This window comes from Canis lupus, chromosome 27, assembly GCF_048164855.1.
Source record: "Canis lupus baileyi chromosome 27, mCanLup2.hap1, whole genome shotgun sequence".
Taxonomy (NCBI): Eukaryota; Metazoa; Chordata; class Mammalia; order Carnivora; family Canidae; genus Canis; species Canis lupus.
The window spans coordinates 23,813,995-23,840,456 of NC_132864.1; the positions used below are offsets into that span (position 1 = coordinate 23,813,995).

Consider the following 26,462-nt stretch of genomic DNA (forward strand, 5'->3'; position numbering starts at 1 on the left):
CACCAGCTGGGCTGAGGCATCACCCGTGAAGGGAAAGAGGGAATTTGACGGGGCCGGAGCCGCATGGGCTATGCAGGGAGAGGAAAGAAGTCTCCGCCTGGGAGTGTCCGGGAGACTCTCCCCCGGGCTCCATAGTTGTCATCCGTAAAATGGGAACAGCAGCGCCAACCTAACAAGATCGCTGATGGACTCACAAGTGGGAAGACGTTACAGTAATGTGAGGGAGGACGTTGGGTGAATGTCAGAGCCCTTGGCAGGGGATGTTGAGTTGGTCGTGGTGGCGAAAGTGTGGGGACCACAGGGGCCAGTTCCTGGGCAGCTCCATGTCCCTTCCCTGCCCCGCCCTCCAGAGCGCTTCGGGGGCTTAATCCTCCCAACCGTGCCAGGTAGGAGCGGTCACTGTCCCCATTTTGCAGAGGAAAAAGTGAGGCTCAGAGAAGCACAGCCATCTGCCTGAGGTCACACTGCTAAGACCCAGGGGAGAGCCGCACCCAGATCCCCCCAGGGACACGTTTTGTTTTTTGTTTTTTTTTTTTTTCAAAACAAATGTTTTGTAACAGCTTTATCCAGATAAATTTCACATACCCTGCAACTCACCTGTTTAAGATGTGCTGTGCAGGGGCTTTGACTTTATTCACAGCACAACTGTCACCTGGCAGCTTGTGGACATTGTCATCACCCCCCCCAAAAAACCCCAGGTGCTTGAGAGAACACCCACCAAGCCTCGCCTCTCCCCGGCCCCTGGCAACCATTCATCTACTTTCTGCCTCTATAGATGTGCCTCTCCCGGTCATCTCGGTCATCTCGTACAAATGCGATCCCAAACTGTGCGGCCTTTGAAGTCTCTCTGACTTTTTTCACTTAGCATCACCTTTTCCAGGCTCATCCATGGTGCAGCCAAGCGTCGATACTTTGCTCTTCCTATGGTTGGATAATATTCCATTGTATAGACATACCACATTTTGTTCATCCATTGGCCAACTGAGTTGTTTCTATTTTGGGCAATTACGAATGACGCTGCTATGAACAATCGTGTTCAAGTTTTTGGTGTGGCTGTATGTTTTCATTTCTCTTGGCTTTATTTCGAGGAGTGGAATTGCTGGCTTATATGGTAACTCTATATTTAACATTTTGAGGAACTGCCAGACTGTTTTCCAAGGCAGCTGCACCATTTCACACTCCCACCAGCAGTGTATGAGGGCTCCCGGTCCTGCACATCCTTGGTGGCACTTACTAGTGTCTGTCTTTTTGAGACCGTGTTCCCACTGCCTGTGCTACACTGAATATGGTCAGTCAGGCTGGGGGTCAAATGCTGGCCAGGGGATCTCAGGAGAATGGCTTCTCTGTGTCTTTTCCAGAAAATGATATAAGAATCCTTCCTGGGGTGCCTGGGTGACTCAGTGGTTGAACATCTGTCTTTGGCTCAGGTTGAGATCCTGGGGTCCTGAGATCGAGTTCCACATCGGGCTCCCCACAGGGAGCCTGCTTCTCCTCCTTCTGCCTATGTCTCTGCCTCTGTCTCTCTGTGTCTCTCATGGATAAATTTTTTTTTAATCTAAAAAAAAAAGGCGGGGGGGGGGGACAGCCCGGGTGGCTCAGCAGTTTAGCGCTGCCTTCAGTCCAGGGCTGGTCCTGGAGACCCGGGATCGAGTCCCACGTCGAGCTCCCTGCATGGAGTCTGCTTCTCCCTCTGCCTGTGTCTCTGCCTCTCTCTCTCTCTGTCTTTCTCTCTCATTAATAAATAAATAAAATCTTTAAAAAAATAAAAGGCAGAGAGAGAAGCAGGCTCCATGCAGGGAGCCCGACATGGGACTCGATCCCGGGTCTCCAGGATCAGGCCCTGGGCTGAAGGCAGCCCGAAACCGCTGAGCCACCCGGGCTGCCCTCAACCAGTACTTTTAAAGTGCACCTATTGAGTGCCAGGAGCTGGTCTTGCCATTGTGAGCAAGACAGATGTGGTCCCTTGCCTCATGAAAACTGGTACAATTTTCCAGATAAGGACACAGGCACTGGGAGGGGAGGCTGGATCCCGTTGAATCAGCTGGCAGCCAAGATCCAGCCTGTGGGCCCAGGACCAGTCACTTCCCTGCATGCGGCCTCAGGTGCCCCATCTGTGAAGCACAGGTTGGTAGGGAACTGGGTGGGTCTTCCTGCCACCTCAGCCCCACCCCCCTGCTGACTCTCAGGGAAGAGCAGGTAGGAACCCTGGCCCTACCTCCTCCTCTCCATCTCCTCTGTCCCCTCTGCCAGCCTCCTAGTAGCCAGGGTCATCCTTCTCCTTTTCCTTTCACTGCAGAGGGGCCTCCCTGCAGGAACGGGCTCTAGATGCCTGCTGCTCGCCTGCTTCCCAGCCAGATCCAGCCCCAGCAGAGAGAGGCCTTCTCTTCGGGAAGGCAGGAGGGACCCTCCTCTGTTTACATTCCTCATCACAGCCAGATAGCTGCTTGTTTGCTCTAAGATCTTGGAAACCCAGAGGGAAAAGCTTCTCCTCCCCACCCCATTATGGAGGGGGCAGCTTTTGGAGAGGCCGCACTCCCTTCCAAGCCTCAGAGGCCCATCCGTAAAGTGGGCATAACAATCCCTGCCTCTCAAACTGGCTGGGAAGCAGGTTTAGTTGAAGATTCTCTCCCACCATGTTCAGTGAGTTAATTATTAAGGTGTGTATGTGTATATATATATATATATTTTTTTTTTGTAAATGTTTTACACTGGCAGTTTGAATGCATAATTTCTTTTCTTTTTTTAAAAAACCTATTTTATTTATTTATTCATGAGACACACAGAGAAGAGGCAGAGACACAGGCAGAGGGAGAAGCAGGGGAGCCCGATGTGGGACTTGATCCCAGGACCCGGGGATCATGCCCTGAGCCGAAGGCAGACGCTCAACCACTGAGCCACCCAGGTGGCCCTGAACACATCACTTCGGTTCAGATTCTCTCTCTCTTTCCAGCAATTTCAAAATTCCACTTTCTAGTTGCTGAACCAACACCTATTTCTATTTGAAGGCTGAGGGGGACGGCCCTACCCACTGTGTCTGGGGAGTCAGCTCAGTTTAATAAGAAAGAAGAGATGCGCAGACTCCCAGCATCTCCGCCGGGCGGGTGGGGTGGGCACATAGCTACTCCCCCTCTACAGCGGGGACAGAGGCTCAGAGGTGGAGAGATTGGCCGCTCGGTGGTGATGAGTCACAAGGCCACAGCTTGGGCTCAGAGAGCCCGGCTCTGGAGCTCAGGCCCACTAGGCTTCCAACCAGTCCCAGGAGAGTGAGCTGCCCGTCCTGTGGAGGCATTCAAGTGGCTGGAGTAGAAGGTGAGACCTAGCCCCTTACCTTCACCATCCAATAACCCTCGCCCCCCACCCACCTCGATCACCTACTGGGTGCCCGGCTGCGCATCCCGGAACGGCCCGCGGAATGAATGAGCCTGTGGCCGGCCAGCCCGGGTTCCCTGGGGACAGGCAGCCCCGAGGTGGGAGGGATCCCAGGGCCCCAAGCAGAGCCCCCGCGGGCAGCGCCTGGCCCTCGGGCCGCGACCGCGACGCCCCCCCCCGCCCCCGCCCTGGGCCCCCGCGGAGGCGGCGATCGGCGGGGCGGGCAGCGGGGCGGCGCGCGCGCTGGAACCTGAGCCGGGGGAGGAGAGCGGCGGCGGCGGCGGCGGCGGCGGCGGGAGGCGGGAGGCCGGGCTGCAGGAAGCGCCGCGCGGTCCCGGAGGTGAGTGGGGCCTGGGCCCTCGGGGCGGGGGTCCCGGGAGCGCCGGCCCAGCCGCGGCCCCCTCGCGCCCCTGGGCACGTCTCGGAGGCTCGGAGGTCCGGGCTGCGGGCGGGAGGGAGCGCGGGGTCCCTCCAGCTCCCGCCCCAGGCTGGGTGCCCCCCTGGTGCCCCTCAGGGCGGCCACCTTCTCTCTGGGCTTCTGTGTTATCACCTGAGAAATGGGTGCCGGCCTGGGCCTTGGGGCGCAGTCTGCAGAATGGGGAGGTCCCGGGTCCGGAGATCCAGGTCTAGGCACCAAAGCTAGAAGGCTCTGTTGGGGGCACCCCCATTTTGGGGAACTTGGGGCTCAGAGGTTTCCCCTCTACACCCCCCCCCCCGCCCCCGCGCAAGCAGGAGGGAATGGGAAGTCTGGAACTTCCAAAGGCCACTTCTTAGTTAGCCTTAGTCAGGCCCAGAGATGGCTCTTCCTCCAAGAGGCAGGACAATCTTTAACCTCCAGCTCTGCCTCTAGATTCCCCCGGGAGGTCCGGGAGGACTGGCAGAGACCTCCCACACTCCCCACCTGCCTGGCGGTGCACCAGCCACAGCCATGCCCGGGCGTACCTACCACCCCACCTGGCCCAGCCCCAGCCGCAGTCTGTCCCTCCCTCTGACCTCCCCATTTTGTGGATGAGAAAGCTGAGGCTCGGATCAGGGATTTTACCTAGTGGAATATAAGCCCAGGGCTGCCAGGCTCCAGAGTCCTCCCTGCCTGGTGCCCAGGGGGTGCCCTGGAAGTTACAGGGGACTGGGTGCGCCTGTGGCTGCTCTGGCTCAACTTCTCTACAGGGCCTCTGCTGGGGCTGGGGACATGCGATGTCGTGTGTGAGCTTTGTTCTGGGGACGCTGAGAACCACTGGAGGATTTAAGCTTTGTCGCTTCGTCTGTGGGGCAAGGAGGGGGTGACTCTGACCGCCAATGAGGAAGGTGAAGGGGTGATCTCTTTGGAGAGGTCAAGTAGAAGGGTCAGGCCCAGGCCATCTGTGGGGTTAGAAGTGGGGCTACTGTGGCAGCCCTCCTGCCTGCCCCCCACTGCTGTGTGACTTGGGTTAGTCCCTGGGCTGTCTGAAGGACAGCTCATCTGTAAAATGGGGGTGGCCTGAGGGCGACCCCAGGGCTATGGTGAGGACACACAGTCCAGCTCAGTCGGTGTCATTGCAGTCATTGGTCATCGTCATCGTGCCTTTGCTGGTGGTTACAGCCCTGAGGTGAAAAGAAGGCAATTGGTCATGCCCTCATTTCTCTAGTTCATTCTGTTTGAGTAACCTCTCTCTTTCGCACCTTTGCTGGTAAATCGGAGGAGGGGATCCCAAAAATGAATGGCAGGTGGTGCTCCTGGGACAGTCAGGGCGAGGTTTGTAAGATAAGGTGGGGTCACTTTGACATGGAGTGTTCCCAGGTGTAGGAAATGGGTGCCTGAGGGAAGGAGGGTGGGGGTGAGAGCTTCTGAGAAGGTGCCTGGGGCTCCCCAGAGAAATCCATAGCCTTACTGCTGGGAAGGGCACTCCTGCCACCTCACCTGGTGGGAACCGGGCCTCAGCCACCTCCTCCTGTGTCCAGCAAACCCTTTTGAAAAGCTCCCCCACCCCATGCCAGCCTCGGACCCCAGCCAGGCTCTGGCCCGAGGGCTCTGCCCCCTGCAGCCACCTCCCCGACACTGGGACTGCCCTCTGTGTCAGCTGTGGCCTCCAGGCAGGCGGCACCCACGCCCGACCTGTGACCACCTGGCAAGGTGAGGCATGGTAGATGCTTGGCAGATTTACGCTGTGGGATGGGGGCCAGGAGAGCATGCTGTGAGGCGGGAGAGCCATCTGGAAAGGGATCAGGGAGGGCTTGATCAAGGTAGGGGGTTGATAACTCTGGGACACAGAGAGGGGTAGTGGAAGGGGAGGTGGGCGGGGGGGCAGGGTGATTGGGTGATGGGCACTGAGGGGGCACTTGACGGGATGAGCACTGGGTGTTATACTGTATGTTGGCAAATCCAACACCAATAAAAAAAAATACAAAAAAAAATAAGGTAGGGGGCTGAGCCACACCTTGAGTAGTAAATGCAGACGTAGGGGAAAGGGCATTCAAGTAAAGGAAAGCGCACCAGCCAAGACCTGACTACTACCTGTTGCCAGGTGGGTAAAACGAGAGTTTGTAGAGCAAGGCATGGTTCCGTTTGTCTGGAATGTGTGACGTCAACAGGAAGGGCAAGCCATCCAGGAGGCAGGGGCTAGGTCAGCCCCAGAAGCCCTAAGGTCCAAGCTGGGAGGGACATGCCAGATGTGTGGTCTAGAAAGGTCCCTCTGGCTGCAGAGTGGGGGCCAGGCAGGGAGGACGGTCCCCAGGCTGGGGAAGTCATCCAGGCAGGAGATGTGAGGCCCGCCCGGGGTGGGGACTGGAGAGGGGTGGCAGGCAGGAGACGCAGGAGGGAGAGAGCTCCGTGAGAATTGGCCTCATCGTGCCTGGCGCAGGGCAGGTGCTCTGTAAAGGTCTGCTGCCCAGGAGAGAGAGCACATCGTTTCGAGAGGCCCCAGCCCTTCGAGCTCCTTCATCTGTTCCTTGGTGGGAGGGGGGGTTTGCGTGAGGGGGCGTCTCGACCCCTCACAGGCCCCCCTACCTGTTGTCTGCCTCAGTTCCCCCCATTTGACTCTGGGAAAGACATTCTAAGCCCCTCCCCAAATCACTGGGCTGCAGAGAGCAGCTCCATTTCTTTGTCACACACCAGATCCTGGGAGCCAAGAGAACACTGCCTGCCAGCGGGCCCTCTGGAATGCTCCACATCTCACCCATCTGGAGAGGAATTCACCTGTTAAAGATTAATTCAGATCTCTCGAGATGCTTACGGCCTTGGGCCCCCACAGCTGCTGCTCTGAGCACTGGGTGCAAGGTTCTGCTTGGCTTTAGCCAAGCCTGGGCTGCATTAGTAGTCCTAATGATGCTAGTGAGCACTTATTGAACACTTACTGTGTGCCAGGCCCTGAGCCAAACACTCTTAATACATTTGGATACAAAACTATTATTGTACCCATTTCTGAGAGGAAGGAAATGAGGTCTGGGTAGTGAAGTCACTTGCCCAGGGTCTTTTAGTTGACAAGGGGCAGAACTGGGATCTGAACTCCGTTTGTCTGATTCCAAAATCCATGCCCTTCACTTCCAAGGTGGCCTGTCACCATTTGTCCTGACCTGAAGTCATGGGGAAGAGACTTCAGTGTAGAGAGAGAAAAACCCGGATTGCTCAGGCCGGCCCCGTCTTAAATCCTAGGTCTGCTGCTTCCTCCCCAGGGAAGCTCAGGGCAAGTCACCTGGCCTCTCTGAGCCTCAGTTTCCTTTTCTGTCAAATGGAGCTTTCTGTTCCCACTTAGCCAGGACGGTGCAAGGCGCGGATGGGGCCCTGGAGCACCGGCCTCTCCCCCATCCTGTTCCCCCGGCCTGTTCCAGGACGCGTTTTCCTCCAGCTCGTCCCTGTGGCGCCCCGAGAGCCCCTCTGTGCCAGGCGGGCGGGCGGAAGGGAGCAGGGGCAAAGCGGGGCAAAGCGAGACTTGCATTTGGCCAAAGGGTGATGCCTTTTCAGCCGCGAGATATTTACGGGCATTGACTGAGGGCCAGGAGCAGGCAACTTTTCATACCTTGCTGATCGTTTCATGTATCATTCCCAATGTCTGTCACCTGATGCTCACCTTGATGATGTTACAGCCTTGCCCACACTGGACGTGGGCAGAAGTAAGAGGGCCAAATCTCATTTTACGGCTGGGGAAACTGAGTCTCCAGGGGAGAAGCCCCTGGCAGAGCTGGACGTGGAAGCTGGATCTGAGTGACTCTGGTCGCCTTGGGTCCCTGAAGAGCCCCAAGAGAGGACTTGCCCCTCTGGGAGTCTCACCCCCCTTGGTCCACCTTCCACCTCTGCCGCTTGCTGCTGTGTGACCTCAGGGGTAGTGTAACCTCTCTCTTCCTGGGGCTGCGGCCTGGGATGTGCTGGAGGTCAGAGCTCTGGCAGTTGGAGGGCGACTTGGGTAATTCAGGCCACGATTCTTGCCCCAGCCTGGACTCCCCGTGCCTGTTTCCCTTGGGTTTCATGCACTGGCACCTTAGCTGACTAGGAACGAGGAACAGAGGCCGGCTCTCTACTTTCACCATGACTTTGACTTCCTTCCTGCCTCTGAGCCCCTTCCTGATCATTGACTTCCCCTCTCCATCCCGAGCCCTGGCCATAGCTGGCTGTGTGACCCAAGTAGGTCACCCCACCTCTCTGAGCATGTTTCTTCATTCCTCACCAGGGCTGTAGGAAGCCCTCCATAAATGCTCTTGGGTCCGCCCCAGATGAGATCAGAGGATGGGAAAGGCCACAGGAGGAGGAGGACATGAAGGGGGCAGACAGGCAAGCTATTGACCAAATGGGAATACTCTTATTTTTCTTGGGGTGGTGAGTAATGGCTGCCCGCCCTGCCTGCTGCCCGCCCTGACTACCCCTGCACAAAGGACTCCTCAGTCTTTTGGTGCCTGTTTTTCCCTGAGGGCGGAGTGGCCTGGGTCCACCCAGCTGACCGGGAGGCTGACCACCTTCTGGGACGGCTCCTCGTGTGTGTGTGTGTGTGTGTGTGTGTGTGTGTGTGTGTGGTGTGTAGGGGAGGATATTCCACCATGTGGCCAGCGTGGGGCCCACAGGCTCAGGGGAGACCCCAGTAGGAAGGGGCTAGCTGACCTCAGGCCGGGGACTCGTCGGCCCTTTCTGTCTCCCTTTGTAGAGAGAAGGGGCTCAGAAATACCTGCAGACAGAGGGAAGGAAGGAAGGAAGGAAGGAAGGAAGGAAGGAAGGAAGGAAGGAAGGAAGGAAGGAAAGGAGGGATGGGGGAGGGAGGGAGGGAGGGAAGAATGATTAACAGACAGATCAACAAGGCAGGGGCTTCAGAAGAAAGCACCTACTCAAATTCAGACCAAGTGGGCTTGGGCAAGTGTCCTGGTCTCCTTGAGCCTCAATTTTCTCTTCTGCAAAATGGGTTTCCAATTGCTGTCACCTTCATGGGGGGGCGTGGGTCTCACAGGTCAGAGAGCCCAGCACACAGTAGTTGCTCAATAAATCACCTGTTGAAGGTTGGGAGAGAGAAAGGAAGGTAGCTAGCTAGCTAGGTAGTTGGGCTGAGGCTCATTTGTGTCTGTGAGTTCATTCATTCATTCATTCATTCAGCAAGGAGATCTTGAGCAGCTATTAAGTGCCAGGCCCAGGTCTTGGCCCTGGGGACTCAGTGGTGGCTGGAACAGAAGAGTTCCTATCATCCAGCACATGGTCCTTGGGACTGCACTTTATGAGGCTCTGACCCCCACAAGGACCAAGCAACCCAGCAGTGGGTGCTGTGCTTAGCTCTCTTTTAGAAAGGAGGACACGGAGGGTCAAAGAGGCGACGTGATCTGTTGGGGGTCACAGCTCCTCGGCAGCAAAGCCAAGATTCAAACTCCCAAGTCTGTCTGTCGGCAGTGCCCTGGCTCCTCACCACCTCACCCCTGCCTGATGAGCTCCAAGGGGTGCGGTGTTTAGAAGGGGGGCTCCAGAGAGAGGGCTTCTGAGACCCCCTAAAAGGATGAACTGACACGGATTTCAAAGCAGATGGTTGGAACCCTAGCCACATTCCCTTCTCGTTGAGTCGTGACCTCACCTGGGTCTCTCATCTCTGCCTCAGTTGGTGCCTGCCTGACACGAGGACCACAATAATGCCCATCTCAGATGAAGGGCGAATGCAAAGGTACTCGGTGCGGAGCAGGTGTTGGGTGGATAGCCACCCACTTCTGTTCTCCTGGGACTTAGTTTACCCATTTGAGAATGGAGACAATGATATCTGACTTCTGGAATCATTACTTGGATTAGGACAGAGAGAAGGTGATGTGTGGAATGTTCCAGTGAGGGCAGACCCTGCTAATGGTGGGATTTCAGGCACTAGCCTCAGCCATAATTTTAAACACTTAACCAGAGACACAGCCTGCTGTTGGCCCTAGGTTGGTAGAGAGGTGGACTGGGGCAGAGAGAGGATCTCAAAATGCTTTTGGTCCCTGATGGACCCATTCACTCCCATGCATTCCCTGGACATTTGCTCGCTCCTCTGGCTTGGTGACCTTGGGCCTGTTGCTGTGAGAATGCAGTGGAGGGATTCCCATATGGGTGAGTGGGGGTCCTGTCCCTTCTGGACTGAGAAATGGGACCTCTCAGCTTCCTGGGATGGCGAGAGAGGAACTTGTAGGGTGAGAAAACTTTTGGAAGGTGAGGTTTTGGAGCACGACCATGGGCCCTGGCCTTGGAGCCAGGAAATCTGGGTCCCAGCACTCAGTCCACTCTGCCCTCTCTGGGCCTCATCTATCCAGCTATGTGCAGAGAGCATGTTAATAGTTCCCCAAAAGCACCTGCCATTCGTTGAGCACTTACTATGCGCCAAGAATGATCCTGAACTGTTGGTCATCTCATTCAATTCTCTTACCAGCCCTTTGGGGCAGGAGCTATCATTTTACTTTTTATTTTAAAGCTTGAATGTATGGTACAACAAATAATTCTAAATTCAAATATTCCCCCCATTTCATAGACAAAGAAACTGAGGCCCAGAGAGGAGAAGTGACTTGCTCGAGGCCACCCAGCCCGAGAGTGGCAGGTGGGGAACAGAACATTGGTCGAGCCATTTCCGAGGCTAGCAAATCCTCCCTGGGAGTCTCTGTGGCTTGACTGCCCTCCAGGAGAGGGGCTGGGTCCTGAGGTTTCAAGGGTTCCCTCCTGGGCCGGAGCATTGGCTGTGCTCTGCTGGAAGGGGGTGAGGACAGGGAAGGAGGGAAGGAGGTGGAGCCTCCTGGGACAGGGACACCACGTCCTCGCCCGTCCTCGCCCTCGGGTCCCTGCTCTGGGCCAGACCCCATGCCGGACCCTTTACATCTGTTTAATCCTCAGGACCTTCCTGTGTTGTGCCAAGAAAACTGAGGCTCAGGGCAGGGAAGCCCCTTGCCCAGGATCACCAAGCCAGGAAGGGGTATTGAGATGTAGCTCACATACCACATAACTCATCCTTTCAAAGTGTGCAATTCAGTGTTGTTGTTGTTGTTGTTGTTGTTGTTGTTGTTGTTGTTAGTGTATTCAGAGTTGTAGAGACATTCTCACTCCCTAGTTCCAAGGCATTTGCATCACCTCGAAAAGAAACCCTAGCCCATTGGCAGTCACCATCCCCATGCTCCCTCCCAGCCCCGACAAGCACTAATCAGCTCCCTGTCTCTGTGCATTTGCCTATTCTGGACATGCCCTGTAATGGAATCCCACAGCGTGGGGCCTTTTGTGTTGCAAGGCACATGCTCTTAAAACCACTCAGCCACACTACCTCCAGATGGCTCCTCCCCAGGGCTCGAGACCCTTGGAGGTAAATGGCTGCCCGGGAAAGCCAAGGACCTGCAGAATGAGGGACTGCAGTGGCCACACCAGCCTTGCCCTCTGTGGGGCCTGGTGAGTCACCCCAGCCTTGCCCCGCCTGGGTGGTGTGAGCTTGAGAGGGGCGCTCTACTGGGTGGTGGGGGCACCCTGACAGGACACTGCGGCTCTGTCTGCCCCGGACAGGAGGCCACTGTGAAGCAAACAGGAAGAGGGCTGGGCTGAGACCTGCTAGGTAAATACAGGCTGGCTGGGGAAGGTGCCTGGCATGGCCTGATGCCCCCCGCTGCTGCCGCCCGCCTGGGGCCAGGGAGCCTTGAACAGCCTGGCAGGCAGCAGGCTTTGCCTGGCCAAGGGGCTGAGCTCCCGGCCGGCTGCTCCCAGCAGCGGCTGCTCCAGGGTGGCTGTGAGTCCCAGGCTCTGGGCCCAGCCACTCTGCCTCCCAGACAGGCATACCTTCCTCAGCCCTCCATCTGTTTGCTCATCCTCCCTCTGATAATAATTAATAGTAATAATAAGAATACATGACATAGATGATGGATGCTAACAACAACCCATCTTTAGGGAGCGTGCATTCTCCCCCAGGTCCTGGGCTCAGTATTTTATACATTTATCTCATTTCAGCCCACAACAGTCCCCTGGGGTAGATGCTCTGACCATCACCATGTATAAGTAGGGAAACTGAGGCAAGGAAGCCCAGGTGACCTGCCCAGGGCCACACAGCTGGTGAACTGACCATCTGCCTCAGGGGCCTGTGGTTCCCACCAGCCACCCAGCATCCCGTTCCTCCTCCCCCTGCTTCCACCCTTCCTTCCCTTCTGGAGTCACCTGTCCTTGGAAAGTGTCCACTGAAGGCATAGGTTCTGGGGCTCATGGGTGTGAATCATGCCTCCCCCTCTCAGGAGCTGGGCAACTCTGTTGGAGTGACTGTACCTCTCTGAGCCTCAGTTTCCTTACTGGGAAGGCTTGAGGGCGGGTGTCGGACAGAGCTGGTGTTGTCTCTGCGGGACCTGTTTTCCTAACACCTTTCCTGCCCACACCCCTCCTCCAAGGCTGACCTGGAATGACAGGTGCTCAGAGTCATGTTTATTCCAGGGGACCACAGGAAGTGGGGGGGCACAGATGGAGGAGGAAGCACCCTGGGTCCCTGTGGGAGGCTCCCAGCACCCCCCAGGTCTCCGTGCTTCCCACCCACCTACGCATCCCCCCTTCCCACTCACCCATCTCTTCTTCCTCTGCCTTCTTTATCCCAACGCCTCAGCCCACGTGGTCCCCCAGTGCCCCCCGCCCTTTCTGGTCTCTGCACTTTGGATCTTGCCGGCTCCAGTCCAGACCCCCTCCTCCTGCAGCCCACCTTCATCGGGATGCCTGCTGCCTCCCTACGCCTGCACCCTCCGGCGACCTCAGAGGGCCCCTGCCTTACAGTTCAAGAAGGCAAATATTTCAGGATGCCCCATGCTGCCTCTGCAGGGTGCTGGGTGCTGGGGAGACAACAGAACTAAAGCAGTCCCTCCCTCATGGAACTCCAGAGAAGAGAAGGTGAATAAAGGAGTAATAGAAGTCAACACCCAAGTTTGATCACGGAAAGTGCTATAAAGGGAGGCACATGTGGCTTGAAGGATGAGCAACAAGGAGCTGGTTTAGACCAGAGGTCTAAAGGGAGGGGACCCAGCCAGGGGAGGAAGAGGGGACAGCTTTGGCAAAGGTCTGGAGGGGGGAAAAAGCCAGTGCTTCCCCCCCCCCCCCCCCCCCCCCCCCCCCCCGTGCCCAGACTCTTTTGTTAGCTCTCCATCTTTTATGTTTCCCTGCCCGCCCCCCCAACAGGTGGCACTCCCCAGATGCCCACTGGAGTGAATCGATCCCAGGAGGGAGGGAACTGGGAGGAAGTAGCTCCCTGGAATTCATCCCCCCCTGGGGTGGAGCAGCCCTGCACGCCCAAACTTGCCACCAGATTTAAGCAGCTTTCCTGGGTCATGGAATCAGGAGGCTGGGATTTGATAAATATGTGCCAGAGTTTCCATGAGATCAGGCAAAGCCACGGGTGATGGTGAGGATGGGCCCCTTCGTCCACCCTGTGCATGGGGAGGGGGCGGGTGGGAGGCCAGGAGACCTCCACCCCCGCTGGACCTAAGATTCTCTGAGAGAAGGTTCACTCAGGCATGTAGTTGGCTGTTGATGAGGGCTTGCTCTGTGCCAGGTGCTTGACTCAACTTATATAATTCGCACAACGACCCAGTTAAGATCCCCCATGGACAGGTGAGGAAAGCAAGACCCAGAGAAGCTAAGTCTCTTGCTCAAGCCAAGGTCAGTGGGCCAAGCGCCTGGTCGGTCTGATCCAAATACACACTCTTTTCATCCCCCACTAGCTCCCTCTGGGGGAGAGACAGGCCTTGGCTCCCCAGACCGTGTCCCTGGGTCCCTCAAAGCAGAATACATGGCTTTCAGCTGTATTCCTGGAAAGCCTGGAGCCTCTGTCGGGGCAGAGAGGAAGGCTTAGGGACCCTGTGTCTCCTCACCCTGCTCGGGATCTCTGCACCCCTTAACTCAAGTCACTCCTTAGCCTCTCTGGTCTATACAGCCCTGAACACCACTGGACATGACTCTGCTTCTTGCTTTGTCCAGCTGTTTACTCTGCTCCCCACCAGAAGGTCAGTCCAGGAGGGCAGGGAATTTTTTGCAGGTTTGTTCACATCTATGTCCCCTGTACTTGGCACACTGGAGGTGCTCAGTAAACATTTGGTGAATAAATGAAAAGATGAGTGGTTTCTAATCCTGCTTCTTGGGCTTTGAGATTCAGATCCCCCTCCATTCATCCTGTCCAACCTCTCTCTGCGTGGACTACAATCTGGTTTATATTTATTTATTATTTTTTTAAAGATTTTATTTTAATATTTTATTTATTTATTCATGAGACACAGAGAGAGAGAGAGAGAGAGAGAGAGAGAGAGGCAGAGACACAAGCAGAGGGAGAAGCAGGCTCCCTGCAGGGATCCTGATGCAGGACTCAATCCCAGGACCCCGGGATCCCAACCTGAGCAGAAGGCAGACGTTCAACCACTGAGCCACCCAGGCATCCCTACAATCTGGTTTTTATATTCAAAAGATGTGCTCAGTGCTTAAAACAGCGTGTGAAATCCACAGCTTTACATGGATGCAGTGGTGACACGCGGTGTGCATCACCTCCACGGCCTCGATTGGGCCCCGGGTGCCCCCCTCCCCCGCTGGGTGCTGCCCGCTGTGAAGGCCTCCCCAGGAGGGGTGAGCCCCCAAGGGCTCATCCTGGGCACACGCATGCGCACACCAACTGGGAAAGACCAGGAAGCAGACAGGACATTCGCATGAGCTCTCAGCCTCTCTCCCTGCCCGCACCCCCATCCCCAGCCTGGCATGGGTCTGGAACGTGTAATAGCAGCCTACGGGGCAAATTAGAACAGGGAGTGAGCTCTTTCCCTGACCACAGAGAACAGGGTAGCATTTGGGGGAAGAATTGCCACAGAGCAGCAGCGCAGCCCGAGGTGAGTGTGTGTGTGTGTGTGTGTGTGTGTGTGTATGCGCGCGCTTGCACGCTCGCGTGTATGTACACATGTATGCATATGCACGCATATGCTCCCTGGTGTGTACACATGCTTGAGGGGTGTGGAAGGAGCCCAGGCTTAGGATCCAGAGGACTTCTTTTATTTTTTTTTAAGATTTTATTTATTTATTCATGAGAGACACAGACAGAGAGGCAGAGACACAGGCAGAGGGAGAAGCAGGCTCCCTGTGGGGAGCCCGATGTGGGACTTGATCCCAGGACCCCGGGAACATGCCCTGGGCCGAAGGCTGACGCCCAACCGCTGAGCCACCCAGGCACCCCCAGAAGCCTTCTTTATGGCCGTTTGCTTCCTGGATGGCCTATGGGAGCCTCAGTTTCCTTAGCTGAAAATGGGAGCAGCTTTGGTGGCCAGGCCCTCGGGGGCCGGGGGTGCCAGGCTGCATGGGGAGCCCGTGCCTGTGCGTGAGGGGGCAGCGAGGGGGGCAGGTTAACGCACTATCGCACGACACCAGGTGAAGATGGAAGCACTCGTCAAATGCTCACTTAGACGCCCAAGAGACCCGCGATCTGCCTTAGGTCGCAGTCGCCCTACGGGACAGATGCTGTCAAAGCCCTCATTTTGCAGGTAGAGAAACTGAGGCTCAGAGAGATTAGCAATAACCCTTAGCTCCCAGCTGTTGCGCAGCTGGAACAAGATACCATAAGCCCTCGGGGAGATGCCCGGCAGCTAGGCCAGGCCCCACCAAGCGAGGGGCGAGGGTAGCCCAAGCTTGGCCGCCGACTGCTCCGACTTGGATTCGGGCCTGGCTCAGTCCGCTCTGTGGCCGTGGGCAAGTCACTTCGCCTCTCTGAGCCTCAGCATCTTCATCTGTAGAACGGGAATGAGAGCCGTACCTGCCTCCAGAGCAGGGTCTCTTGACCTCAGCGCTGTTGACATTTGGGCTGATCACTCCTTGCGGTGGGGGCTCTTCTGTGCATTGTCATATTTATCGTTTCATCATAATTAAATGCTAATAATGATTACATGTGTCTCGCCTAAGGCTATGAGCAAGGAGGTGAGTGGCTGAGAGGAGGTTTGAACCTGGGGCTGGCTGACCTTAGACCCCTTGTCATGGAGCCCTCAGAAACCCTGGATGCCATCTGGGTTGGCATTCCTTAGGAGAGGGGGTGCAGGCATGGTGGGGGGTTGGAGCTCCCCAAAGCGGGGTGTCCATCTGGCTTTGCTCCAGTGAGGGAAGGGGTGTGGTAATCAGGAGTGTGTTGACAGCAGAGGCACGTGCCCCAATGCCTCCCCTCCCCTCACCCCTAGATCCCCAATGAGGTGGACAGGGGCTGTGCCCTGGGAAGTCAGTCTTCCCCCTCCATGCCTGCACCCCAGTGGATACCTGTCCTTGCCTCAACATGCTCCCCGTTCTTACAGAACAAAGCCATCTGACATCTCCAAGATCTCTAGAAGGAGGTGTGGTCACCCCAGTCTTACAAGTAGAGAAACCAAGGCTCAGAGAGGAAGTGATTTGTCCAAGATCACATAGCTGCTGGTGTCCAGGGCCAAGACAGGAACCAAGTACATCTGATGTCAGAACCTGTGCTCCTAACCCTCCCTCCTTTGATTAGAATCACCAACAGCCCCCCAATTTATTCCCAGGGTTGGCACTGGAAATGCCTGACCTCATTTAATTCTTCCCGCAAAGCTTTGAAAACCTGTTGCCTTTACACACATTTTTTAAAAAAGATTTTATTTATTTATTCATGAGAGACACAGAGAGAGAGAGGCAGAGACACAGGCAGAGGGAGAAGCAGGCTCCACGCAGGGAGCCCGACGCAGGACTCGATCCCAGGTCTCCAGGATCATGCCCTGGGCTGAAGGCAGATGCTTAACTGCTGAGCCACTCAAGCGTCCCGTTTACACCCATTTTATTTTTATTTTTATTTTTTTTTAATTTTTATTTATTTATGATAGTCACAGAGAGAGAGAGAGAGAGAGAGAGAGAGAGGCAGAGACATAGGCAGAGGGAGAAGCAGGCTCCATGCACCGGGAGCCCGATGTGGGATTTGATCCCGGGTCTCCAGGATCGCGCCCTGGGCCAAAGGCAGGCGCCAAACCGCTGCGCCACCCAGGGATCCCTACACCCATTTTATTTAAAGATTTTATTTATTCATTTCTAGAGAGACAGAGCATGAGGGGAGGGGCAGAGGAGGAGGGGGAGGGAGAAGCAGACTCTGTGCTGAACACTGAGACCATGATCTGAGCTGAAACCAAGAGTCAGATGCTTAAGTGACTCAGCCACCCAGGTGCCCCTGCATCCATTTTATTTAATTTTTAAAATTTTATTTATTTATTCATGAGAGACACACAGAGAGAGGCAGAGACTCAGGCAGAGGGAGAAGCCGGCTCCCTTTGGGGAGCCTGATGTAGGACTCGATCCCAGGACCCTGGGATCACAACCTGAGCCAAAGGCAGAAGCTCAATGGCTGAGCCACTCAGGCGTCCCTGCATCCATTTTAAAGAGGAGAAAACCGAGTCTCGGGGAGCTAAAGTGACCTCTCCCAAGGTCACACTGCATGTCAATAGCAACTGGGCCTAGAACCCAGAGCTGGGTCACTCTCGAGTCTAGCCTGTCCCTCCCCACTGGTGCCCAGAGAAGGGGCCAGTCCCCGGCAGGAGCGCTGACCCTCTGTATGCCCTGTTGTACCCGCCGAGAGAGGCCTCTGGTGGTACCCCCACCTCTCTGGCCCCAGCCTTCCCTCCTGGGAGTCACAAAACAAACAAGGCGGTAACCAGTGTTTATTTGCTCCTCTGCTAATGTGTTGGGCAGGGAGAGGAAGACCTAGAAAAGAGAGCTTTTCAGACATCTCCCTGCAGCCCGGGTGGGATGGCAAGAAAGTTCCAGGAAACTCGCCCACAGTGCACCGCAGAGGGCAGCGGCCTGCCAGCCAGCCAGCGGGCACCTGGCTCCTCCCCACCCTGGCTCCTGGCTAACATTGGGCCCGGAGCGGGGGAGACCTGGGTTCTAGTCCAGCTCTCCTCCCTACAAGCTGTGTGAGTGCCCCTCCTAAAGCTCCAGTCTTGCTGTCTGAGAAATGGGAGCAAATCACACTTTTGTCTGCGAGGCACCCTTCTAGGTGTTGGGGGTGCAGGAGTGAATAAGCAGAGGTGTTCCCTGCCTCCTGGGACTCACGGCCCGGGGATGAACTAATCCCATGGAGAGATGGTCAGGGAGGGCTTCCCGGAAGGGACAATTGAGCTGGGAACACAGAGGGTAGGAGTTAGCCAGACCAACAGGGGAGGTGAGGGACGAGCACTTGGCACTGGGGAGCTGAGGTTTATAGCAAGTCAGCTATAGTGTTGGGAACTCAGTTTCCTGCTCTGCCAAAGGGGAGTTAGAAGGATGGCACCAGGGAGGATGGAGGAACGCTGGCTCACACAATGGGATTTTTGTTTTTTCTGAGCACCTCCTGGGCCCAAAGCATACATTTTATGGTCATATTTTAGTTGGTGCCTGGCACTGCGCTGGCCATGGGAATGCATGCTCTCTGCTTGGACGTGCCCATTTTACAGGTGAGAAAACCAAGGCCATGAAATATCAGCTTGCCCAACGCCACATGGTTGCTCCACATGGTGTGGAGCCTGGATGGAGGCCCGCCCTGTGGGGTCTGAAGCTGGCTGGGTTGGGCAGGAGTAAGCCCCAGGCCCCAGGTTTGGGGTCCCAGGGTGACTCTGAGGCCCTTCCTCCTCCAGCTAATGCCCAGGGTGGTTGGACCGGAGGCACATTTGCGTTTCCAGGTCCCTAAAAGAGGCTCCTGTTGCAGCTTTTGCCCGGGGCCGGCAGCCAACCACATCTGGGAGTGGTCACCCCGCACCCCTGTCATTACAACGGTGGCTTTGAAGCAGCTGGCAGCAGTGCTGTTTGCCCACGTGGGAGGGGGCTTCCTGGAGCCCCCACCTCTGGCTGGGCCCCGCCTGACTCCCCTCCTGTTCCCTTGCAGGCCGAGCAGTGCAGACGGGTCTCGGGTCGGCATGGCGGATCCCAGCGAAGGTCCCCACACCGGGCCCGGGGAGGTGGCTGAGACCCCCGGGGACGAGAGTGGCACCCCCGGCAGCGAGGCCTTCCCCCTCTCTTCGCTGGCCAACCTGTTTGAAGGGGAGGATGGCTCCCCCTCCCCCTCCCCAGCTGACACTGGTCGCCCCGCTGGCCCGGGTGACGGGAGACCAAACCTGCGCATGAAGTTCCAGGGTGCCTTCCGCAAGGGGGTGCCCAACCCCATTGACCTGCTGGAGTCCACCCTGTATGAGTCCTCCGTGGTGCCCGGACCCAAGAAGGCGCCCATGGACTCGCTCTTCGACTATGGCACTTACCGTCACCACCCCAGTGACAACAAGCGGTGGAGGAAGAAGGTCATCGAGTGAGTATTGCTGGCCGCCTGGCCAATGGTCTCCTCTGTGTTGAATCCATCCATCCACCCGTCTGTCCATCCATCCATCCATTCGCCTACCTGTCCACCCACCTGTCCACTTTTCCGTATACTTGTCTGTTCACGCATCTGTCCATCCACTCACCATCCATCCATCCATCCACCGTCTACTCATTCATTCATCCAGCTACCTGTCTTTCCACCTGCTTGTCCACTTGTCCAATCCTTCTGTCCATCATCCACCGTTCACCTATGTCTCTGCCCATTTGTCATCTCTCGCTCCAGCCATCCACCCAGAAAACCCCTAAGAACCCCCTCAGGCCCCTGTGTGTACCTGGAGGACAGTCTTGAAGGCGGGAGATGACCCGTTGTTGCCTGGTCCTTGTCTGTCCCCCTTGCCGATCACAGACTCACGTACGCCCTTGGATGAAGCCCTTGCTTGGTCCAGAGCTGTCTCCTTTAGGCACTGAGTCACTGATTCACTCAGTGCATGTTCCTCAAGCACCTTCACTGGCACACTCATCTTGGAGGGTGAGCCAGGTAATAAGCAAGTAAATAGGCATGTGAACATACCATTTGCGTTGGGGGAGGTGCTGAGGTGGAGAGGAAGCTGATACAGGAAAGGTAGTCCAGGAGGGCTTCTCGGAGGAGGCAACATCTGAGCCCCACGCTAAGGGATGACAAGGAGTAGCCACACGGGGTGAGGAAGGTGTTCCTTTGGAGGGAAGTGCACACACCAGGGCTGCTGGCTGCCTCAGCCTCTGTTCGGGGGACAGCAAAGCGCCCCAGGGTCCCCATCCCTTCCAGGTCCTGCTGGAAGCTGGTGGGCTCCGTGTCTCCCTTTCCTCTCCCTTGGAACTCTTCCTTCAAGCCCTCACCACACCCCTACTCCAGACAGGGCTAATAGCTTTGCAGGGGCTGTGCAGGAACTGGGGGGGAGGGGTGGCCACTAAGTGGCTGAGGTCCTAGAGGCCCTGAACACCACCTAATGAACCACGTCCCCTGGACTGCTTCCAGCTCTCTCTGCCCCTGCAGCCCCTCCTGGCCTCAGTCTCCCCTCCCGCCCGCCCGGCTGCTATCACCTGTCCCCCTGGCTCCCCTCCTTTCTCCTCGGCTCCCTCCTTTCTGTTTCTTTCTCTGCTCTACCCTCCATTCATCTAAGGGGTTCTCCCTGTGTCCCACACACACCAGGCGCTGGGTACCTGGAGACCTAACAGAGACGATCCTTGCCCTTCCTGGGGCCCCCTGGGCTAGTGCCACTCCCAGCCCTTTGTCTCTTAAAATCTAGCACACAGTAGGTGCCTAAGTAGTGTTTGTTGAATGACCAAAGGAATATCCATTTTCTTCCTTCCTTTGTCTTTCTGCTTCCTCACTCCCAGCGCCTCGCCTCGCCTCGCCTCCTCGTGGGTCGTGTCCTTTCTCCACCCGCCTCTGCAGCTCAGCATTTCTCCTCCCACCCCCACAGCTCTGGACACACAGTGTCACCGTCGGCTAACATGTGCTGTGTCCACTGTATGGAGGGGGGTGCCTCGAACCTGGCACCCGTGTGCATGGTCTCATTTGTCTCAAATGTTTGTTGCGTGAATAAATAAATGAGCAAATGGCCCAATAAATCAATCAATTGCTTTATCTTTTAGCCCGGCGTTCCCCCTTTATTTTCTCGCTGTCTGTATCTCTTTCCATCTGGCTTTGTAAGTACTCAGTAACAGAAATGGAAGAGTGGATGGATGGATGGATGGATGGATGGATGGATGGATGGATGGACAGATGGATGAGTGGGTGGGTGGATGGACAAATGGATGGATGGTTGGTTGGAATGATGGGCCGATAGGTGGGTGGATGGGTGGGTGGGTGGATGGGTGGGTGGATGGGTGGATGGATGGGTGGATGGGTGGGTGGATGGATAGGTAGACTTATATGTTTCTTTTTGTCTGTTTCTACCCAACACACAGTAGGTACTAGGTAGGGTTTGTTGGGATAAAATATTCCTTTGTTTCTCCAGCTATCCATCCCCTCTCATCCTGGTCCCTCTCTAGGGCTCCAGCTCCCCCGCCCCCAACCACAACCCCTGGGCCCCTCAGGCGGGAGATAGGGTGGGAGGGGGTCGAGCCCTCCCATCACTCTGCCTTCTGCTACCTCCAGGAAGCAGCCACAGAGTCCCAAAGCTCCTGCTCCCCAGCCGCCCCCCATCCTTAAAGTCTTCAACCGGCCTATCCTCTTTGACATCGTGTCCCGGGGCTCTACCACCGACCTGGATGGGCTGCTGCCCTTCTTGCTGACCCACAAGAAGCGCCTGACTGACGAGGAGTTCCGGGGTGAGCCACCCAGGTGGGGCTAGTGGGTGGGCCAGCCAGGGGCTGAGGGAGGCCTGGTGTTGGGGGCCCCCTTCTCTCAGCATCTTCTCCTGGGTCGGTGGGCTGCACCGGCCATGAAGAGCACTGCATAGGGAGTCTGATCCTGTGTGTCCATTGCCATATTACTTAAGCCCTCTGGGCTTTTGCTACCATCATTCATTCATTCATTCATTCATTCTTTCAGCCTTTGTTTATGGAAAGATCAGTGTTGTAGGTAAGCAGAGTCCACTCACCTGGGTTCAAATGACGCCTCCATCACTTAAGGGATGTGTGGCCTCCGTGAGACCCAGTTTCCCCATCTATCAACCAGGGAGTAATCATAGCGTAGTCCTCGCAGAGCATTCCCACCCAGCTTTCAGGCTCCCCTCCCTCAGCCAGAGGCTCCCTAGTCAGCCTGCCCCACACTTTTCCAGCCCAGAGAGCTCACCCCTCAGCCTTATCTGGACTCCAAACCCAAAGTCCATCAGCTCCTCTGATGCCCCAGGCCTTCCCTGCAAATTGGCAAAGTTGGCCTGTGAGCCCCTTCACCTGAGTCAGTCACCTGTTATGTGCCTGGTACCGGATGTAGGAGCCATTATTAACTGGCCAAATGACCCCATGAATCAACATGGAATGCTAGGAACCGCAGCACCTGTTACAAAGGACAGCCTGTCTCGAGAAGGCCAGGGCAGTCTACTGCTCAGGCCTGATGACGTTCAGGGATGTCAAGGAGACATTTTTTTTTTTTTTTTTTTAAAGATTTTATCCATCTATTTGACAGAGAGAGAGCACATGCAGGGGGAGTGAAAAAGGGAGAAGCAGGCTCCTCACTGAGCAGGGAGCCCAATCTGGGGCTTGATTGATACGGGGCTTGATTCCAGGACCCGGGGAATCACAACCTGACCCTAAGGCAGATGCCCAGCTGGCTGAGCCATGCTGGCACCCCCAGAGGGGGGGCATTATTTGAGGCTTCAAGTACTTCAGCTAAATTAAGTGGCCAAGCAGGGTGACCCAGCCAGCAGTACATTTTTCACATATGCCTCTACCAACTGGGGTCTTTGACACCAGCGCGATACAGTGCAGTTTCATGACAGTCGGAGGAGAATTCCTGAATTATCAAAAATATTCCTTCCTGGTGCTCAGCCGGCCGATGTGGCTGTTTGCGGCACGAGCTCAGAGTTGGGGCACCCTGGGGTTCCTCTCTGCGCTCAGAGGGTCTCACTGACTTTGTGAATCATCTCATTTGGAGATAACACCCACATCCAAGCCCAGACCGAAGGGCGCCTCCTGACCCCCACGTGCAGGAGGCACAGGTGGAGAAGTTGGGGGGAGAGCAAACCACCGTGTCTTCAGCGAGGCAGTACAGCTCCCGGCTGGGGCTTCCAAGGCTCTGGCTTCTCCTGGGTCTGCAGCTGAGTTGGGGGCTTCTCACCGAGGCCAGGAACCCCAGGGCCAGTGTATCTGTGTGCATGAGCCGGGGGGGGGGGGGGGGGGGGGGGGGGGGGGGGGGATGTCGTGCTTCCTGAAACTGGGGAGTAGTGAATGTTATTGGAGGATTAACCGGGAGACCCATGCTCGCTTGCTCTGGCCCCTTCTAAGGCCCTGCAACTAATTCTGAATTCATAATGGCGTGCTCGTTTTCATACACAGCACCCCCAAATTGTGTAAGTCTGAGGCCCTGAGAAACCTGGATCCGCCCCTGAGTGTTGTTCTAGCCAGAGGTTCAGGAGCTCGTCTGATTCTCAGGGGCATCTGTGACCACCACCCCTCAAAGTCTGACACCCTCCAATTTGACAGTAATTTTGGGCTTCCCCGCCCCCCGCCCCCAGGGCCCCCAAACCCTAGCAGCTCCCGCGGGCAGAGCCACTTCGCCACCTGGTGGTCGAGTTCTGGAACTGCGTGTCCCTCCCAGGTTCTGGGAAGATGCAGCTCTTGCCAAATCATCCCCGGACCAGGGCTGGCAGCTCCCCACCCTACGACAGCCTGTCTGGAGGTGTGGGAGCCCAAATCCAAGGTCTGGGTCCATGCCTTGCACAAACCACTTTGGGGTGTCTGTGGTTTGGAATTATCTGTGGTGACCAGCCCATCAGGTGCTGTGCGGGCATGGGGCGAACAATGACGAATGAAGCAGACACAACCCTGTCCTCAAGTTGCTCACAGTTTCCTGGGTGAGACCAACATCGATCAAGCAATCACAGAAATAAAAACAATTCTAAATTGTCACGTGTGCCGACAAGTGGCTGTGTTTGGAGGATTTGATCTAGCCAGGAAAATCTGGGAGAGCTTCCTGGGGGAGGTGACACTTAAGCTGAATCTGAATGACTTGTGATTAACCAGGTAAAATAAGAGAAAGGACCAGGGAAAGGATGAAGGGAGAGCATGTGCAAAGGCCCTGTGGCTTACTGTGATAGCATACAGAGATGACCCTCCAGCTGCTATGTGGATTGAAGGAAAGCCAGAGAGGCTGGTGGAAACCAGGCAGGTGTCTTGGGCCAGGGTGGTGGCAGTGGAGACGGGGAGTGGTGGAGGGATTGAATAAGACGTGTGGAGGAGAAGAGAGGGACAAGGCTGACACAAAGGTTTTTGGCTGGAGGGGGACACCATCCTATGCAGGCTGGGAGTGGGTTTGGGGAGTGAGCATGGAGAGCTGCAAGCTGCCTGAATTAGGAAATGGACTGACACTTCCTCAAGGCTGGAGCTGAGTGTGAGTGGGTCTGGTGAGGATCTCCAGGGCCCTTGGCCAGCTTTTAGGGCACCCCCACCCCGCACACATGCACATGAGGAACTGGAGTCTGCTCCCTGTGACTCTGGGCTGGGCGCCAATGGGTACGCCAGGAAGCAGCTGGGGACGAGACTTGCCCGAGACACCTCAGTCCTGGGGGGTGCTGGGACTGGAACCCAGGTCCCTGAGAGTCTCTCTTATTCTCCCCCACTGACTCCTGGTACCTAGGGAGAAATTCCTAAAGCACCTCCCGTGGAATAATAACCACAACAGAATATTTACTGAAGACTGTTATCTGCCTGGTGTTGGGCTCATCAACAAACATCTACCAGCTTTTCGATTTCCTCTGTGGCCTCAATTTTGCTAGAAAGGAAACCAAGGCAGAGGAAGGGTCACACAGGAATCGGGAGTAAAGCTGGGATTCGAACCCCAAGGTGCCTGGCTCCAGAGCAGGTGTCTCAGTTCACACCTGCGTCTCCCATTCCCGATCCCATTCCTGCTTCCGCCTTTCCCGAGCCCCCAGCATGATTTTGCCCGTGCCTGGTTCACAGGGGTGTTCTCTTTTCATCAACTTGTTCTTTCTATTCTTTTTAAAGATTATTTATTTGAGAGAGACAGGGCGAGGGGGAGGGGAAGGGGCAGAGGGAGAGAACGAATCTCAAGCGGACTCCCTGCTGAGTGCGGAGCCCAATGTGAGACTTGACCTCATGACCCTGAGATCATGACCTGAGCCAAAACCAAGAGTGGATGCTCAACCCTCAACTGACTGAGCCACCCAGGCAGCCCTCATTGACTACCTCTTTTAAGATGTAAACCAACTCATGTAACCGTAAAAATTAACACAAGGGGAAGAACATTGCACGGGGATGTTGTCAGAAGGCAGCGTTAAGGACCTGTTTGTACCAGGTGGAGACTGGCTTCATGAGATTTGACAAGGAGTTGAAAATGCTCATGGCAGGCCTTCAGTGTTATTATTGCTGCATCTGGGACCCCAGAGCCCTCTCCTGCCCTTCCTGAGGTAATTTCATGTCCACTATGGCAGGCAGTCTGCACTTTGGGGACCACTGCACCCTGTCTGCTCCCCTCTAGGGGCACTGGTGTAAATACTTCATGGGAAGAGGAGCCTCTGTTCAAATAGATGGCAAATGGGGCCTGCTGTGTCTGACTTTTAAATAGATGGCTGAGCTTCACGGTCACCATTAGCATATTAAAAGCTCTCGCAAGTGCTTAAAATAAATATGGTTGTCTTTGTTTAACCCAGGCTTCTTCACCATTTATTTGATTTTTAAAATTCCCTCCAAATTATGCTCTGGTAAATCCCAATCTCCATAGGCTGTGGCTTCCTACCTTTTGAAGAACTAACTGCCCCTCTGAGTTTCTTAGACCCCCTCAGCACCGTGAGCACAGGTAGGGAATGGGCTCAGAGGAGGGGTGACAGGGCCAGGACTCTGCCCAGTGCCCTATCCCCTGCCATCCAGTAGTCCCATACCACAGACTGAACGCCCCTCATCCTGTACGTTTATCCCCCCAGAGCCATCCACAGGGAAGACCTGCCTGCCCAAGGCCCTGCTGAATCTGAGCAATGGCCGCAATGACACCATCCCTGTGCTCCTGGACATCGCCGAGCGGACGGGCAACATGCGGGAGTTCATCAACTCGCCCTTCCGGGACATCTACTACCGAGGTGGGGTCCCGTGCCGGGGCAGGGGTGATGCAGGGTGGTGGTAGGGTGCTGTCCTTGCTCATCTGACCCCCACGCCAGCCCAAGAGCTTCCATCTATGCCCCAGGTGCCAGCATTGCAGCCAGGAACCGAGCATTGAATGACTCCCCTTTCCGATCTTGCCATTCTGAGTTTCAGAAATCCAAGATTCTGAATCCAAGACTCTGAGATGCAGTGAACCTAATGACCCATGGCCTTGGCACTCTGGACCGGAGATGCCATGGTTCCGGACACACTAAGGCTCTATGATAATTGTATGGGCCAGCATCGCTAAGAGGCAAAAATGACAGTAACCAGTCCCAGCTCCCCGGGTCTAAATTTTGAAATTCCATGAATCAGACTTGACCTTTCCAATTCCTGGATAGGAAGCTTCAAAGTCTGTGAATTTTATACTTGAGTCCAAAATTCTGTAAGATCACAATGCCCTTGTCTCCCCCTGGATTAAAGCCTCTCATGCGCCTGACAAGTTCTCACACTTGGGATCCTATGTGTGGGATCGGCTTGGAGTCTCAGTTATGCCTGCACCATGCAGTGCGGCACGGCAGGCCTTCGTGCAGCAGAGATCCCACGTCCGGGCAGCATCTGGGGGGTTCGTTTGCTGCCCTTGGGAGGAGCC

General features: G+C 55.9%; 1 protein-coding gene across 6 annotated transcripts in view; it reads left to right on the forward strand.

Moving 5' to 3' along the window:
- Window positions 1-3,153: 3,153 nt before the first annotated feature.
- Window positions 3,154-26,462, forward strand: part of TRPV4 (transient receptor potential cation channel subfamily V member 4) — a 36,913-nt gene continuing 13,604 nt past the window's right edge. The window contains exons 1-6 of one of the 6 annotated variants that reach the window (XM_072802886.1): window positions 3,154-3,309; window positions 18,645-19,061; window positions 20,708-20,761; window positions 21,213-21,385; window positions 25,458-25,532; window positions 25,657-25,809. In XM_072802886.1, coding sequence (XP_072658987.1) covers window positions 18,676-19,061; window positions 20,708-20,761; window positions 21,213-21,385; window positions 25,458-25,532; window positions 25,657-25,809 — 841 coding nt within the window. In that variant the 5' untranslated portion in view covers window positions 3,154-3,309; window positions 18,645-18,675. Of the gene's footprint in view, window positions 3,310-3,634; window positions 3,710-11,059; window positions 11,198-18,644; window positions 19,062-20,707; window positions 20,762-21,212; window positions 21,386-25,457; window positions 25,533-25,656; window positions 25,810-26,462 lie in introns of those variants that run through there. The other 5 variants (XM_072802887.1, XM_072802881.1, XM_072802883.1 and 2 more) reach the window with 5 other exon arrangements.